This window comes from Lutjanus erythropterus, chromosome 13 (assembly GCF_056507025.1).
Source record: "Lutjanus erythropterus isolate fLutEry1 chromosome 13, fLutEry1.hap2, whole genome shotgun sequence".
Taxonomy (NCBI): Eukaryota; Metazoa; Chordata; class Actinopteri; order Lutjaniformes; family Lutjanidae; genus Lutjanus; species Lutjanus erythropterus.
The window spans coordinates 6,741,852-6,760,244 of record NC_139329.1 but is presented as its reverse complement, the minus strand read 5'-3'; the positions used below and the strand labels follow the sequence as shown (position 1 = coordinate 6,760,244).

Sequence of the window (18,393 nt, the reverse complement as noted above, 5' to 3'; positions counted from 1 at the left end):
TATATGCACATTTTTCTTACAATTATTTATTTATACAATAATATAGTTTTATTCTTGTATGTAGTAATATTTATCAAATGTCACAGCTCAAGTTTTTTGGGTTGCGTTTTTATTTTATTCATTCATGCGGTTTCCTGTTTTACTTTGAAACTCACATATCCCCTCATTTCAGATCACTTCACTTCCTGCCCCTGTGTGTTTTTCCTTGCTTTTGATTGGCTTCACCTGTGTCTGATTGTCTGTCCCGTCCTGATTAGCCTCACCTTTGCCTTGTTGTTCTTCCCCTCACCACAGTATTTAGTGTGTTTTGTTTTCTCTCAGTGCCAGTTCATCTTAGCTCCTTGTGTGTCTAATGTTTCAGCCTTTTGTTTCCTCATGCCACTTTCTTGGTTTTTCTGGATTTTGCCTGTTTTTTAAACTCTGCCTCGTCCCTTTTGGATTTGATGGCCTCCACTGGTTGTCCTGTTGTGTACTGAACCAACCTTTTGACCAGAAAAGACTGATTTACTTACCTGAACTGTGTCTTGGGTCGTGCATTTAAGTCCATTCTTACCTGGTTCATCAGTTGTAACATCAAATAACAGTTATTGAATTTTGTTTATTCTGTATAGAACACAGGCCGAACTTGAGTCAATGTGTAGATGTTGCAGATGTTCTTCAATCTCTATTTTTCAGTGTGAGACAGGAAGAATGGAACAAATTGCAAGACAACAAACTTTTTTATTCTACAAAACTACTTTAAAAACTGTTTTTGTTGCACTTGATGCACCATGATTTTTTATTTTCTTCAATTCACCAAATGTCCAACTATATACTATATAAATAAACTAAATAGACAATAAAGATGAATCACAGTATTTACAGAGCGCAAAACTATCATATGATTTAAATACCTATTAAAAATATAAGCCACCAATACAGAACATTTATGAAAAATAGTACCTGTAATGCAAACATTGATTTGCATAAAGCATCTTACAAAAAAAATTTACTTCTTAAAGTAAGTGTTGGACGGAAACGCAAACGAACGAAGCAGAAAGGTTTCCCTCTGAATCTTAGCTCAGCTGATAGCTTCAACAGTGATTCAACCTTAGTAGTTTTGATTAATTTATACAAAAGGTATAAATACAGCTATTTTTTATTTTATAAATGCAGCAGAAAATGTTGCATCTATCTTCCTGGTTTGAAGAGGGTCTAACTGAGCATGTGTCACAACTACAGCATGTTTCTGACTGGAATAATAACACTTGTTGCAACTGGCCCCTGCAGCTACCGTCCCCAGTCTACCCCACTCAGTGCCTCATAAAAGAAAGTAATAAACGTAAGAACCTTTTTTTTCCTGATAGACAAGATTTACAGTGCTACAATTGTCATTAATACATACTTAGTATGTGAGCTTTTCATTTAACATATCCAGAACTGACACTTTTTTCCTCTTCTGTATAATTATTTGCATATTAAATTATCCGGCACAGTCTAAACACTGCTGTAGTAATGCAAAAACAACTGTTATCTCCAGTTTCACTTTTGTTTTTCTTTTCACCCCTGTCATAAAGCTCCACCTCCCTCTGACTCAGTGGACCAGTTATTTTCGTTTCATCAACTTTATAATGCTGAGTCAGTTTTGTTTTCCAGTGCAGGTTTCGTTTCCGACTGACAGCTGAGTCATATAAATGAGCTCTCTGTGTTTCAGAGTCACTTCACCAACATGTTTTCATGGGGAGAGGACTGTCGGCAGGGCTTTCGCCTGAAAAATGCTTCGGATGTCTCAACAGCTGATGGAGTTCACTTTTTGAACGTCAGTTTTCACATCACGGACCTGTCAGCAGGCCGTGGGGCGCTCGCCTTCATCAAAAGCAGCGGAGACGCGTTCATCATCCGCATAAATGAGAGCAAAGACGGTAGAAGAGCCAGAGGAAAACAGAGTGAGTGTCAGCCTTTATGGAACATGTGCACTGCATTTCTCTCCTAAAAACATCTGGATGAAGGCAGTTCTCTTTTGCTTCATTGTGTCTCTGTGTCTGTGGTCTTCCAGAGTATGTGAAATGTCCACAGAGGATCCAGGCTGTGAGCTGCTGTGATGATACTGTCACGCTGCTGTCTGAGAGTGGAGACGTTCTTTGTGTGGACACAACTCGCACTCCTTTCAATCCCAGGTCAGGAGGAACAAAGTTTAAACTTTATGTGACTCAAGTTTCTCTGTTGCAACTGAGTGCATCACTGAAATGTTTGTGTGACATTAGAGCTGCAAATATTAGTTAATTGATAGATTAGTCAACTATTAAATTAATTACCATATATTTTAATGATTGATTCATAGTTTTAAGTAATTTAAAATTTAAAAATATCAAAAGTTTCCGATTTCAGCTTCTCAAATGTGAAGATTTTCTGATTTCTTTAGTCCTCTACAGATGTGGGAAGTAGTAATACAAAGACTTCATTATTTCATTTTTTTTTTAACTTTATTTTAACTTCTTCTTTCTTTTTCTTCTTCTTTTTTTTTTTTTTTTTTACTTTTACTCCTTACATTTTAAGACAGATATCTGTGTAGCGTACCAGTCGAAATGAGTTTTAGCCAGGACTGATGGTCTAGTGTCTTGTAATAGTGAATTTGCTTCATAGACCTGAGAGCTGAACAGAAAATAAGCACAAGACAAAAGCACATTAGCTTGCTTAACAGATAATACAATACTCCTTCAACAATATAAAGTCATGAATTCATAGATTAAACTTAGAATTTTTAGACACAAATAAAAGTAATTAACCTACCGTGTTGCCACTCTCGACTGGAGCTAATCTCATTTTAACAGCTCACTCTCGTTGTATGTTTCTTCCCATACTTGTTTCTCTCCACTATTTACCGTCTTTCTTACTGCCGTATTGCTACGTGCATTCAGCGACCCTTCAAAGTAAAACTTCCCCTTTCACCGGAAATGACAACAAGAACCCAACAATACACTTCAAAATAAGACTCCCAACTACTTTAACTATAATGAAATGAGGTCATTTACAATATGTACGTTATACTCCTTACATTTTCGAATCAGGCTTATTACTTTATGCACTTTTCTGCATTTAAATGGCATTATTGATTATTTTTATTTTGCATCATCGTGCGCTGCCTTCCCAACTCAAGACTGATTTCAACATAAATGGATGGGACAATAACACATAGAAAAAATGGTAACACCTTTAATTGAGTTACACAAAAACTGAGTAGTTAGTAGGGAACAAATGAAGACCAAATGAGGAACTAACATGTAGTTAACCATTCGTTACTGTTAGCTTTTTCAGACTTGCTAATAGTTGGTTAATGAATAGTTAATGAAAAAATAGTGATGCATGAATGAGGAACTAGGTAGTAGTTAACCATTATGTAATGAGTAACCCCAAATCTTTTTTTTTTTTGTTTTGTTTTGTTTTTTTGGCTAAAGAACGGAGTGTGGAATAATTCAGGAATGACTTGATAACTGATGAAACACTTCCTTAATCATTTTTAATGGCGGACTCTAAAAGATAATGGTGAGCTTATATAAAACAGAGTGGGAGATCCAATAGTAATGAGTCATTGGGTTAAAGTTCATGAATATCTGTGAATTGATCATACTGATTATGAATACTTCCTGATTAACCCTGAACTGGTTGTGAAGGACACAAAACTACTAACGACTCATTAATTACTAATTACTTAAACATTACTTATTCTTTTTGTGCCCCCCCACCCCCCAAAGTAAAGTGATACATATTACTCAGTACTTACCGAGTAGTTCCACATTACCTATTGATTACTTACTATTTTTGTGTCCATAAAAATAAAGTGATATGTAATACTAAGAAGTTAATGAGAAGTTACTAAGTAGTGATATATGTTGATGTTTTTAGTCAAAATTTTAATTTGCATTTAATCAACAGGGAAATTAGTCGCCAGGATCATCCCTAATCTAAACATCTTTTTTTTCCAGGACAGCGTGGGCTATCAGAATGTGTAAGCTGCAGTGATATCACATCAAAGTATAAATAGTTACATGACCATACAGACAAAAAAAAAAACAGCAGAAATTGAATCTCACAGAACTTTATTCAAAACACATAGAGAAACTATTGGAAGATTAAAGATTTTATGCATTTGAATGTTGTTTGTCAAGCTTTAGCAATCAGGGAGAACAAAACAAAACAGTCAAGTCAATACACAGCAAAGACTATTCACATTTTTACAAGTCCTTCACTTTCTTCAAGTTACGCGTGCCATGCCTCAAAACAGTTCCTGTCTGCAATGAGACACAGGCTCACGTCACACTCCTTACACTTCCAGGGTGTACACTGTTTGAACTTTCTCGTCTGTCTGCAGTGTATGCAGCTCTTGCGCCCATATGAGGTCCCCTTGCTCGGATCAGCATTTGGAACGATTGGCACGGGCACGTGGTCACAGCGCGCCCTGGCAGAAGGGACCGCAACTCTGACGCCACACAGCTGGGCGACCAGCTCCTGAATGAAGCCTCTGTGGGTCATCGACTCCTCCTTTTTCTCTCGGCACAGCTCCTTGTGAAGGAGGTAGCTGTTTGTGGCTGCAATGTCCAAGAAATGGAGGAACAACGTCCGGTACCAGCGCATGCTCTTGTGGTGTACGGAGTAGTACTGGATCAGCTGGTCACTCAAGTCAACACCTCCCATGTACTTGTTGTATTCCATGATAGGTGTTGGGCATGGAATGGGCTTGAGAGTCCAGTTCCCATCCTGTTCCTTGACTCTCCTGTTTACGGTGGCTCCTGAGTATGCCGGGTGGATTGTCGAGCAGATAGCAACCTCGCGTGAGTCCAGCCACTTCACAAAAACAATTGGGCCATCACGGAACCACCTGATGGAGCCTCTGGGGTCCCTTTTCGTTAGCATATTTGCATCTTTGCGGGCTCTGTATGTCCCACATGCTCCAATTTTCATGCTTAACAGGTCCTTGAAAAGTTTTGGACTGGTATAAAAGTTATCCACAAACAGATGAAAGCCACTGCCCAGGTATTTGGCCTTCATCAGAGACATGACAGCATCGTATGCAAGTCCGCCACCTCTGGCAAACTCTGACTTTCCAGTGTATACTGAGAAGTCCAAAGTGTAGCCATTGCTGCTGTCAGCCATAACGAAGAGCTTGAACCCCCATTTAATCGGCTTTGCTTTTATGTGCTGTGTCATGCCAGTATGGGCCTTTGTTGCCACCATCCTTTCATCAACTGAGAGGTTCTGCCTGGGGTGATAAAATGCTCTGCAAGCATCTTTGATGGTGTCCATAAAGGGCTTCAGGCGAAACAGGCGGTCATAATCTGGTGTCCCCTTCTTTCTGTCATTCTCAACATCTTTGGCTGGGTCACTCATGTGGATGTTCCAAGAGATCACCCTGTACCTGTCTCGGGCCATGACATTGGCTGGAAACGGCACGCTGAAAATTGTGTTCTTGGTCCAGTATTCCCTGATGTCATTCAGTTTCACCAGTGCAAAGAAGAAATTCAGCCCCAAGTACTTGTAAAACTCTTCGGTGGTGAGCTTCGTCCAAGAATATTTTTTGCCATTTGCAATGTTTTTGGCAGCTTGTTTGTTTGTGTGATCACAAATGATTAGAGCTGTGCTATTGCTGATAAACAGTTTGAAAAGGTCCAGTGGTGAGTATGAATTGCTTGAATTCAGCTGATGCCCAGGGGTCCTTGCAGGGTAGAACTTTAGTGGTGATGGACATGTGTCTAGATCTCTCTCCGTTTTCCATGATGTGGCTGAGGCTGATGACGGTGACTGTGGCCCAAGTGGAGATCTGGATCTGCTGCGGCCGCTTCTTGATAACCTGCGTCCACGACGGGAGGTAGGTGTTGACTGCGTGCTGCTGCGTGATAGTTTGCGAGATTGTGCTCTTGGCCGTCCACGTCCTCTCTTGCGTGGAGTTGACGCCACTCCTGAAGTAAGCTCGTCTTCTGAAGAGCTGGCTTCTTCAGGAGAACCATATGGGCTAAATTCTTCATCACTGTAAAACAAACAAATAAAAAATATGAGATCATATAATATCAGTGTGCAATTTGTGAAAAAAAAAATCACAGGGCTGGCATTTTTGAAACAATTTTATTCAGTGGTCCAATACATTATGATGCTTGTTGGTAAACTCCTTGCAAATGTCAAAGTAACATTTATAGAATAATTAGAACCTTTAATAAAACAATTTAGGAACTGGGCCTTAAATACATTTGCAGGAATATTTTTAATCCATCAAAAAAAATTTAGTTAATGATGTAGTGCGATATTTTCACTTTTCACTTCACAGGTTAAATGCTAATCTAAAATACCAACATTAACTCCACCTTTCCAGAGATTAATTCTCTGCTGGATCCTGGTCCCAGTCTGGAACCGGCACATATTTAACTGGATCCAGTACCTCCTTAGTCACACCAAAAATCATCAAATGAAGTGTATGTAATATTTAATGTTATCTCATGATTGCTGGAATCCTGATAGCAAAGTAAGTGTAAATTCAGAGGTTTGAGACTGTTTGTTTAATTACATTATGATGTTTGCAGACTAGGGATGGGTACTGAGGACCAGTACTAAATTGTGACGGTTCCTGATTGGTTGGTACCGAACTACTGGACAAACGGTACTGCTATCAGTCTTAATGTGATGTTAATTCACTCTAAAGGCCACATTCAGACAGGATCGGGGGTTGCAGTGATCAGTCACAGGGTTGTGTGGGGGTGTGGGGGTGTTGATTTGAGCTTAGAAACAATCAGAATTCAGCGTTTTATTTCTGTACTCTACACAATCCCTGTGAGTGGCCCTTTCTGGAATGCTGCTGGAGGGGTTCACCCTTAGCTCTGAGGAAGCAACGGCTTCAGCTCAGGCTCACTTAAGGTGGCCTGACATTTAAGGTGGACCAGATCAGCTATTCTTATTTTAGTGGCACGCTGCTGTTTCTTTTCTCACCACAGCTTCCAGTCATTTTTGCATCAAATTAAGTGGTATTGATAACAGTATCAATAAGTATCTCAACTCAAACTTTATTTATATGGCACATTTCAAACACGGGGCAAGACAATATGACAACAGTACACATAACAAACAAACAAAGCGAATGCAAGATAAATATGCACATCAAAAAGTGTGCAGTTGCACAAAATTCAGTGCAAAATATACAAACATTAAGAATGGACTGTATCGATAAGAAGTATTGGTATCGATATCAGTATCAATAAAATCATAAAATACCCATCCGCTTATATTGTGGCTCCAATACGGTAATTTACACAAGTTTACACTGACTGTTACTCAGCTATAAATGAGCACACAATCAAATGTTAGACCGACTCTATGAAGAGACGCCTCACTGCAACAACTGCTGTGTGTTTGATCACGGCTTTGGTTTTGGCGATGATTCTTAACAACATAAAAGAACGGATTTTGTCAAGTATGAACTATTTCATCACGTGGCACAGCATCGTTGCTGTGCGTCCTGCAGCCCAACACCAAAGGTTTAAGTCGCTTTTGATGGTGCGGTGCTTTCCATAGTGATGAAAGGGGAGGAGATCCATAGGCAGACAGAATGTGTTCGTGTGTTTGTGGTTGTAAATAAAACTTTCGGCCCTAAATCGATTTCCTCCCATTTTGCGCAATTCACAGAGTCTTGAGTGTCTACAGGACAGGGGGTGTCACACTGTGCAGAATGCGGGGGGTTAAAAAAACATATAAGTATAGCAGAGGCAGGTATATACAGAGCAGAGGGAGGGTGGGTGCTGAGTGTGCAGTAAATAGGAAATTGCACCCACTACATATCAAACCAGTAAGTATTTGTATTCACGTCATATCCCTCGCACACGCAGACCTTTTCTATATATTCTGTATGTTGAGCTCGCAGAACAATAGCCTGCCCCACCCCCACATGGCAAAACACCCCGTGTCCTGCAGTTACCTACTTTACCTGAGCGTGTGCATGGTTTTTCTTTTAAATATCTGCACAAATAAGCATCAAATATACATATAAGTAGAAAACTACTCATGCACATATCGTCATTTCTTCATTCATTTCATTTCACATACACTGTAACTAAACATAGGGCACTTACTCGTCTGATGAAGCCATTTCCTCTTGATAATTCCACTCTTCATCTGTGATACAGCTGTCTGCCTCTGACTCCTCATCTTCATCGCTTTGAAGAGTAACGTCGAGGGATTTTTCGGGGGAAAACGCTGAAGTTGCCATCTTCGACCGCGTCTGCTCGTCGTGTGTCCTGAGCGGATCTGTGCGCGTTGTGGGCACATCCCGAGTCTCATGTTTCATTTCCTCATTCCTCTCTAACCGGAAGTTCTTCTGGCCCCCCATCTCATTGGCCTGTCTCAAGTCTCTTACTTTAAGAGCGAGGATTTAAGATCGAGGAGGAATCAAGCAGGAGCGATGAGCGAGGACGCACGAAAACAGCCTTCACAGGACGCTTGTGACCGGCCGACACACCCCCTCATTTACTGACTTGATGCTGCATCTAATCAGACCTGATTCACCATTCAGCTAAAAAATAATGTTGTAGATCTGTGATACTAAGTTTTCAGTAAATGCGCAGATCTGACGGCCTGTTAATAAAATTTAACTTTATGATTAATAGCGGATGGAGGGATGGTGGTGTTTCTTGATCCTGTGCCATTGCGCATCTGGCATGAGAGCTTCTCTAATCATTTACATCACACAGGAAAGAAATCACATGGAGTTTCTGTCCTTAAGGGGTAGAGGGTGTACAGGGGGGTGTAAGGGGGAAGAGAGTATGTAGGTGCCGGTTTAGGATTGAGCCGAGGTCTCATGTCTCTTTAAACAGATTTCCTCGTGTCCTTTTCCCCTCGCACTTTTTTTTTCTCGCGTCTCTGCATGACTCCTCGGTGGGATGGACTATAGAGGAGGTGGACACAGGGAAAGGACGCACATGGCAAGACGTTTTAACATTTAATTGCTAGGCTGGATATTGTATTGCAGATATCCGTAATTCAACTCTTCATATTCAAAAATAACATTTTCATATAATGTAATGACGAACCCCATACACATGAATGGGGAAAGTGACGTCATTTCTCCTAGTAAGAATGACTGTGGATATCTGACATGTTATTTTTGAATAGGAAGAATTGAATTACGGATATCTGCAATACACACCCAGCCTAGCAATTAAAAGTTAAAATGACTTGCCGTAGACTCAAGTATAGTGTATACTTGGATGTATTTTAAGAGACTTGAGATGGACCCACACATTATTTTCAACACGGAAAAATTAATAAATAACCACAAAAACTGTTCAAAATCATTATGTGTATCTGTACTTTTGCTTGAGTAAATGTGTGTACTTTTGCCACCTCTGGTCTGTTGTGAAAGTAAACTGAAATCCTTCCCACTATCGATAAATCAAGACATCTGAGGATGTCATTTTGGGTTTTTGGAAACAGTGATCAACATTTTTCATCATTTCCTCACATTTTATGGAGCAAATCAAGAAAATAGTCTACAGACTAATTGATAATGCAACTAATCATTAATTGTACCTGTTTTTCTATAAGGTGCTTTTGTTTATCTTTTGTTTGTCTTCTGTAAATCTGCACTTGAATTTATGATAACGAGCAGATAATTACAGAACAAGTGTTCATGCTGTGCTGGTTTCTGTTGTTTCAGGCCTCTAGAAGCTTTGTGTAACATCCCAGTGTCTCAGGTTGCTTGTGGGAGCCAGCATTCAGTTGCTCTGACCAAAGGTACAGTAAAAATGTGCAGTAAAGTGCTGCTTAGATTGCTAATTGCTGAGATCAAGACTCTGTTACTCCTACCACAGTCATGGACACTCTTGTGTCAGAGATCTAGACACAAACACAACTACAGAAAGTGCTAAAACAATCCCAAACACAAGAGTTATTGGCAGTAAACTGAAATCTGTACATTTTATCCTCATTGTCCTCCATCTTATATACTTCTACTCTGTCCACCTCTTTAACTGTTTTGTTCTGATTTAATGCAGATCGATCTGGTCGGTACATAAAAGCTGCAAAACACAAAAAGACTGAGATACTAAGACCATGCTAAGCTAAAGACAGCATGTGCACTGTGTTTATATATACTAAAGTAGTCTGATTATCTCCAGCTATTAGCTTGAACCTGATTTTTTTATTATCTTGAACATCATTATATTTGATTGAGTAATTAACAGAAAGTTAGATTTCTGGTGAAGTAACCTGTATTGGATGAAAAGTTGTGGTTCATAAGACACTGTGTTAAGTAAAAGCCTTAATATACTTCCAAATGAACACATATGTGACCAGCTTTGGATAGCGTGGACACATGGTGGTGCTGTTTATACTATTTAGTGTAGTTTATTGTAGCATAGTGGTCTTGCAGTAGCTCTGTCCCCTCAAACTTCCAGTTAATCCCTGTATAGATTTATTAAACCTTTCTATTAAATGTTGCCTCAGCTGGTGTTGAGACATGCGACAGGATGCTAAGACTTTACTCAAAGTCCAATCTATGAGACGAAGCCCAAGTACAAGATAACAATTATGATAAAAACAGTGATTACAATGTGTTTTGCAAAAGGCAAACATGTCAGGGTGTCTGGAAAGTGTTAGAAAAACTCGTGGTGGTTTCTTACAGATGGTCAGGTGTTTACATGGGGCCAGGACTCCAGAGGCCAGCTGGGTCTGGGGAAGAGGAAGCTCGGAGCCAATTCACCCCGACACCTGCGATCTCTGTCAGCGATCCCCCTGGTCCAGATCACTGCAGGAGGAGAGCAGAGCTTCGCCCTCTCTGTCTCTGGAGGTGTGTTCAGCTGGGGCAGAAACGACTGTGGACAGCTCGGACTGGGAGACATGACAGGTAAAAAAAAAAAAAAAAAAAGAGGCAATTTAACCTTACATTTATTAAAATGTATACTTTTTTCTGTTATGTGTAACCCTTAGTTTTAATTTCTCTGCAGACAGACACACACCAACTTCTGTTCAGTACTTGAACATGAAGAAAACTGTTCACATTTCCTGTGGAAAAGACCACACCGCCATTTTGACAAAAGTAAGACAAAGAAAGATGGTCACACTCTCATGTTGTAACTAGGGCTGAATGATTTTGAAACAATATCTAATAGTGATTATATTGACTCATATTGTGATTGCGGTGTGATTTGTAAATGATCATTTTCCATTATTCTCATTTTCACTGATAAACATATTTAATGTTATAGCATACATAGCATTTTTGCAGGGATATGTGCGAAAAAGAAAGATGTCTTATGCCACACATTTTGACTTTAATAAATAATGTGTTTCCTGTGATTTGAATGAAATTTTAATTAATTGTTCAGCCGTAGTTGTAACCTACCACTTTTTATTGCTGGACAAGAAAAGGCACAAAAGCAAACAGTTCTATAAATGACACTGAAATGTTGGAATGATGATGATCTATGCTGTAAATTCTTGCTCAAATCAAATAATTATTGCCACACATAGATATCAGTTTAAAAGATGTATTTTTATTTGTTAAAGGTTTTAAATACAACACTCACTGTCACTAGATGCCACAATAAAGCACTAGCATCTCAGACCAAAACAAATGGGCTTGGTGGCCACACCTCCCCCTCACCTGAAACAGCTGTTATATCACTCTCCTCAAAGCCACCAGACTCCATTCACAAAAATTTGACCTTGCAAATAATCGTAGAGCACACCTCATTCAGACTTCACAGAAACAAACAAAAACTCACCAAAACCGTCTTGGTTAGCCTCTCCACTGTTCCAACAATCACCAGCTCTGTTTTGGTCAAAGTAAACCCTTAATTTCATTGAGTTACATGTGAAAATAATCTGCAAATACACACTGTTTTTCCACGCTGTGGAGGGTCAACAGTTTGACAGGGAGGGACTCACTTGCATGCATGGGCTGGACCAGCTACCAGAAGAAAGAACAGACAAACTTGGATGTTATGTAATAGCATAAAATACTGACAAGCAAATTCAACGGGCACGGCTGGATTCTTAAATGTAATCCCATATGATTATCATGAGTCAAACAGACCTTTGTTATAAATATTTAAATATTATTTACTGCACACTGATGCTGAGAATAAGATATACATGTGGGAGCAGACGCAAGATATGCTGTTTTTTGTGAGAGAAAAAAAACATACTTACCATTTAGATTCCACAGATATGTAAATAAGCACGAATTAACAGTAAGTGGGACTTGGTTGTGTGGTTCCTTAGGATGGTGCAGTGTTTACATTTGGCTCTGGACGCTATGGACAGCTTGGACACAACTCATTCAGCAATGAACTACGGCCTCGGCTTGTTGCAGAGCTCTGGGGGGGAAAAGTCACCAAGATAGCATGTGGACGGTACAGTACATTTCTACACCTTCTAGCATAATTTGAGTTTTTTTAATGTTTTAATTGTGACGTTTTTTGCTAAAAAATGCCGCAGTTTAAACATACTTTTACATAAGATTGCTGGACTATCTTAGGTTAGAGATTGTAGAGAACACTGATCAAGTTTGTCAAGCTAAAGTAATTGAAGGTCAGGCTATATACCTGAACATTTTGAAAGGGGTTCTCCTCTATTAGAGAATATCACAGAGGGTTACAGAAAATGTGTGTGACTGCTTCTTCCTGTTTGTGTCATTATTTACTCACCCTCATGCAGATCGAAGGTTGGGTTCAGTTTTTAAGTCCACAAAAAACACTGCTGGACTTTCACAGAAAACAGCACTGCAGAATCTCCCAAACAATTTACATGAATGGTGACCAGTTTTCAAACATAAAAACAACCAAAAAAAAAAATCATAAAATGTCTCCATACTGTTCGTCTTGTGTAATTCAAGTCTTCCAAAGCCCCAACATGCCAAGTTGGCTTGAAAGATGTCATTTGCACCATGTTTTTAGCCTGAATCCTCACTGTAGGTCCTTAGCTTGGAGCTACGTTCACACGTGTGTGCACACCGTCTGAATTGGGTGTGTGTGATGTGACGGTGTATGCACAAGTGAAATGCAGGGCCTGTAATCCATGCTTCAGTTACATCAGGCGAGCACCATTCACTTAAAGTCCACCTCCAGTCATGTGTTAAACATTATAAAATGCTCTGCAAGAAATGTTCACACATGGCGTGCTGCTTGTTTTGCTCTTGATATGTCCTGTAACACATGAAAAACACCACATGGACGTGTTAACATGGTTTAAAAAATATGATTTTCCCTGGAGGGGTCTTTAAGTTGTTTGCAGTGCTGTTTTCCTGTTAAACTCCAGCACTGTTTTGTTGACTAAAAAGCTAAACCTGACCTTCAGTCTGCACAAGGGTGAGTAGATAATGACTGAATGTTCATTTTTGGCTGAACTAGCCCTTTAACATATGACTCAGGTTGTTGCATTTCTGTGCATTTCACATCCCGTTTCCTGATCATTCACTTTTCCATCAACAATAGAGAGAGTGTTAAACTAGCTACAGTCTGCAAAACCTCTGAAAAGGCATCTTGGTTGCCATGAAAATACTGATTGTGCTATATTGTTTTCTCAAACAGACATCACACATTAGTGTTAACAAAGTCCAAGAGGGTCTACTCTTTTGGGTGCGATGAGAAAGGGCAGCGGGGAAATGGAGAGAAGAGTCATCCATCTGTGCCGCTACCTGTTCAACTGCCACCAGGTAAAACTACATTCATTTAAAAAATAATGAATGATTTATTTAAGTGTATTGTATTTAAATACAATTAATCAAGTAATTAAAATGAAAATAAATAGGAAAATAACTGACAGTCAAAATAAAACAAATTTGTAATGATATTCATAAACATCATTTCTAGAAGATATTTAAAAGTGGTGATAGAGGCAAAAATGCTGGTTCTAGAAGTGTTTTCTTTACATAATATCCACAGTTTCACCAAATGTGCAAATGATGCAAACACCACCAGTTTCAACTCTTTGTGAAATCATGTTTTGTCCATTAATTTGCCACGTTGGCTAGTCACGGGTGATGTTGCTATAAAGGACAAGCCAGAGGTGAGAATTGCAACGGTAGAGGATTCAATCTGTCTTCATGATTAAACCAGAGAGTTTTAATGATGATGACTTGCTGCCATTGGTGGCTTGTTTGAAGCAGCACCCACCATGTCCCCATTGCAACAACAAACCATGTTGTCTGGCTGAGTTAGAAAATTCCATTGCTACAAATTGCAGGTTACCACCTGGTCACTAACGGTACAAACATAAACAAGCTGTTAGCTTTTCTTTTGTGGGCATTTGGCCATTTTAATGTCAGGGCTCACCTCCCCACATGCAAATGCACGCACATACAAAACCAAAACAAGTTCCCCCCGTACACAATGTTGCAAGGACACCGTCGTTGCGTCTTCGGCTTTGCCCCGCCCAAGACGATGTTGATTGGTGTAAAGAAATACAAACAAGCCAGAGTATTTTTTCACCCTGTAGATGAATGATAATGTGTCCAGCCAGAACTTTCTTCAGTGCTGACTGCTGATCCAACCGTAGAAATGCCCCATCTGTGAGTCATGTAACACTGTCTGTGGAAAAAATGAATGGGACTTTAACTAATGAAACCAGGGGCTCCTGGAATAGCCCCTCCCACTTTGAAACTGTATTGACAGTCTCATGACAATTTAGAAAGTCACATGATTAACAAGTGGTGGTATAGCTACATGTTGTCAGAAAGTCCAGAGGCAGCATACATAATTGAAATGAAATAGGGCCTAAAATAAAACCCTGTGGTACACCACAAGCAACAGATGAGGATGAAAATCTAAATCTAAGACCACTTGTCTGTATTACCCTGAATACCTACACATACTGCACGTCTGAGGCTGTTGTACACTGTGCAGTTTTTAAAGCCTCCTGATGAAATTTTTAATTTGTAATTTTGGGTCATATAAATAAAATGTAACTCGACTTAACTTGTATGAGACAGTTCAATGGTTTGGATGGAGTCCTGAGTTCCAGAGAAAGCCAAGGATAGGCCTAACTTTTATTCTATCATTATTCCAGATTCCGCTAATGGCCTTGTAATCAGAAACATCTTTGCAGGAGAAAACTGTTCGTTTGCAACCTGCATGTCTATTCAGGTACTAACACAAATGCATATAATACAGACTATAATAGTAGTAAAATTGTAATAATACTTTACCCCATTTATTTCTCTAAACCAAACATTAAATCTTTCCTGCTCTTTCACAGGAGGTTCATGAGACGTCAAACACTGAGAGTGTCAGCAATGTAAAACAGGACTCTGTTGATGATCTGATTGACAAATTGGCCTCTACATTTGATTCAAAATCACTGAAAAAGATCAAACAGTAAGTATTATGCAGCAGTTAATATTTTCTGAATATATGATTGATTTATTGAAAAGTCCACTGCTTCATGTTATGTTGCTCCAAACCCATTAACAGTATATTAACACTGTATTGTCAGTGTTATTGACTAACCGTATGAAACCTTCACAGGGAGATCCACAGAATATTTTCCTCTGCATCCTGCTTGAATCGGTGTTTCCTCGACAGAAGGTAGACACCATCATGTGCATGTTCTTCACTTCTTTGTACCTGGAAAATTACATGAAGTTTACATGTACATTTTGTCTTTATAGCAAAGATAAACACTTCCAGACGTCTCCAAAGTACTCTGGTTTGAACTTGTCACTTGCACAACTTGCTTTTAAGAAACTGGCAGAGAAGGATGGTGTTTTGGCAGAGGTATGAAACTGGAATGTGGCTATAAATGTTTGGTATCTGATCAGTAATTAACAAACAAGAGTGTTTACTTTCAGTATCTTTTAGTAATACTCTGCTCAGTTATTAACGGAAATTGTCTCAACAGGTTGAGGCTGCTGTTCTGCAGCTGCTTCCCTCTCTTGATGAGAGACCAGTGGGAGTGGAGGGGCTGAGGATCTTCCTTCTTCTCAATGAGCTCCTGCATGTGATCCAGAGACACAGATGGAGCTCAGAGCTCGCAAAGATGGCTGCTGCTGCCATACGAAGACTCTCTGCTGAAAGCCTCCAGGTCATAGGTACTGTGACAGATAACTGTATGAGACCTCATTCATCACGATCATGTAATGATGTAGTAATCTTTACATCAAAGATAGATGTCAGTAGACCAATGTAAAATGGATATGAGAGGCAGACGCATCAGTAAAAATGAAAAGTTTCAAAATAAATCTTGTTCATCTATTATAAAATTCAATTGTTAACTAATTATAATTATTCATAACAAATGTCGTGGACTTCTTTAACATTTAGTTCTTTAATTTGATCAATTTGTTATAATCCTAAAGAATATTGATTACTTTCATATTTTATTTTTACTTTACAAATAATAAAGTATATGAAGAGTCCTAAAGAACGTGAGCATCGTTAAGTTTTGCACTATTTTCACTGCACCCAGCATGTGTCAACTGGTTCCTGTACGTGTGCAAGTGTCGTGTTCACACAGCGTCATTGAATATCTATCATATTTAACTGGGCTGTGTTCACCTAAACAGCAGCAGTTGAGGTCTGCTTCTGTCACACACTGACATGGGGGCCCCACTGAGACAGGATCTTTGGGCAGATGCTAATACCGCTATTAGATAGAAAAAAAAAATCAGATGGAGTAGATAGATAGCACTTTATTGATCCCAAACTCTTACAGAAGCAAGTCATCAGACATAGCATGTGGACAGTAAGTATATAGTAAATATTCATGTAAACACCAGAAGAGAAAAATAAAATAAACCACAACATTATGCAATATAAGAAAATCCTTGGCATACATTATAAATATTAAAGATAATTATCTATAGAATATCTGAGAATAGAATAAAGAACAAACTATACTAATATATAAAAAAATATACAACCGTTACAGACAAGGATATACTTTACCAAATATAAAAAATAATACAAGTAGTATACAAGAACACTATACCAAAAATACCAAAAAGTGCCATTTCACATGTATATCCACCAATATTCTTTATGTAGGATACAACATCTACAATATAGTTGTAATATACAGAATATGAGTATATGAGAGGATGTAAACACATTTTTGCAATAGTCTCTCAAAAGTGGTTAACAGTTGTGACAAAGATATGTTTAACACAGGACACTGAAACAGTGAACTTACACCAGCATTTTTAATAATTATTAAAAGCTATCGAAAAAAAGAGAGAGACACAAACGTAAATGCAGCAGAATATATTAAACCTCCATTAAGACAAAGGATCAGATCTGCATACAATTCTGCCTCCAAAACTAACAAATTAAAACAATGTGCATTATGCTGTGAGAATAAAAAGTTTTCATATTGGTGCATATCAGACAACATATATCCTGATACTCATATAGGCAGATATTGCTGTGATAAACCAATATCGGGTCAATAAAATCTGTCAATCAATATGTTAATCAGGCTTTGATTTACACACCTATTACTGGCAATTTTCAAGTCACATCTCATAGTATAATTGTATTATTGTGCAAAACAACACAGCCATGTATAACAAAATTACACTTTTACACTCAGGAGTGGTTTGTACTACACACCACTACTTTGTGGGAGGAGAAAATTGAGGAAATGAACCTGGACTAGTTCCTTTTTTGGGACCGTGAACTTAGTTCAAAATTCAAAACTGTGCATTATGAATGTGAACGAGTTTATTTTAATCTGTGTGAACTTCGACTTGACTCTTGTAAAGTGAGAAGTTGCATAAAACTGATGTCTGCAAATCTACATGTTGTCTTCCTCAGTGGACTGGTGGTCTTCACTGTCACGGTCCACCATGATCAGACATGTGAAGGTGTGGCGGGAGGCCCTCTCACTCATCCTGTCCTCTGAGCCTGATCCTCGCAACTCTGGGGTCAAAAACCTGCTGCTAGTCCTCCAGTATATGTACAAGGCTAGTATCAGACCACACCAAATACTCAACTTTTGGGGATGATGGGAGGATGGTTTTTATTCCCTACCAGTCTTTCGCTGAATTAACAATACCTAAATATACCTGTTCTAAAGGCCAACAACAGGACTGCAGGATGTCAGAAAATCCAAGAAAAAGCTTTTTTTTTGGAGGCTAACCGAACATTCCTTCAAGAGGATCTGTGGCTTTGGCATTCAATGAAAAATGTGGTAAGAAAAAAAAAAATACAAACAACTATTTTGAACCAATAGCAGGATGGCAGTCAAGTCATTGCCTGCTTATCTCTCTCATTGTTTCTGTCATTTAACTGATACTGTACTGATCTTTTTTCAGGATAAAGACGATCAGCCACTTATCCTTTGCAACTTCCCATTTGTGATGGGCCTGAAATCAAAGAGAATGGCTTTTGACATCAGTGTTGAACGCACTCAGGTAACGTAAGTCTCATGAGAACTAAATCA

The 18,393-nt window shown here is 38.9% G+C and overlaps 1 protein-coding gene across 1 annotated transcript in view; it reads left to right on the top strand.

The window, feature by feature from the left end:
* The first annotated feature begins 837 nt into the window (after positions 1-837).
* Positions 838-18,393, top strand: part of LOC146316096 (putative E3 ubiquitin-protein ligase HERC4) — a 20,219-nt gene continuing 2,663 nt past the window's right edge. Inside the window, exons 1-15 of the mRNA XM_084733805.1 lie at positions 838-1,925; positions 2,036-2,156; positions 9,671-9,747; positions 10,637-10,858; positions 10,959-11,050; positions 12,238-12,368; positions 13,545-13,669; positions 15,022-15,098; positions 15,211-15,329; positions 15,480-15,539; positions 15,623-15,728; positions 15,853-16,042; positions 17,766-17,914; positions 18,028-18,141; positions 18,266-18,364. Coding sequence (XP_084589931.1) covers positions 1,709-1,925; positions 2,036-2,156; positions 9,671-9,747; positions 10,637-10,858; positions 10,959-11,050; positions 12,238-12,368; positions 13,545-13,669; positions 15,022-15,098; positions 15,211-15,329; positions 15,480-15,539; positions 15,623-15,728; positions 15,853-16,042; positions 17,766-17,914; positions 18,028-18,141; positions 18,266-18,364 — 1,899 coding nt within the window. The 5' untranslated portion in view covers positions 838-1,708. The remainder of the gene's footprint in view (positions 1,926-2,035; positions 2,157-9,670; positions 9,748-10,636; positions 10,859-10,958; positions 11,051-12,237; positions 12,369-13,544; positions 13,670-15,021; positions 15,099-15,210; positions 15,330-15,479; positions 15,540-15,622; positions 15,729-15,852; positions 16,043-17,765; positions 17,915-18,027; positions 18,142-18,265; positions 18,365-18,393) is intronic.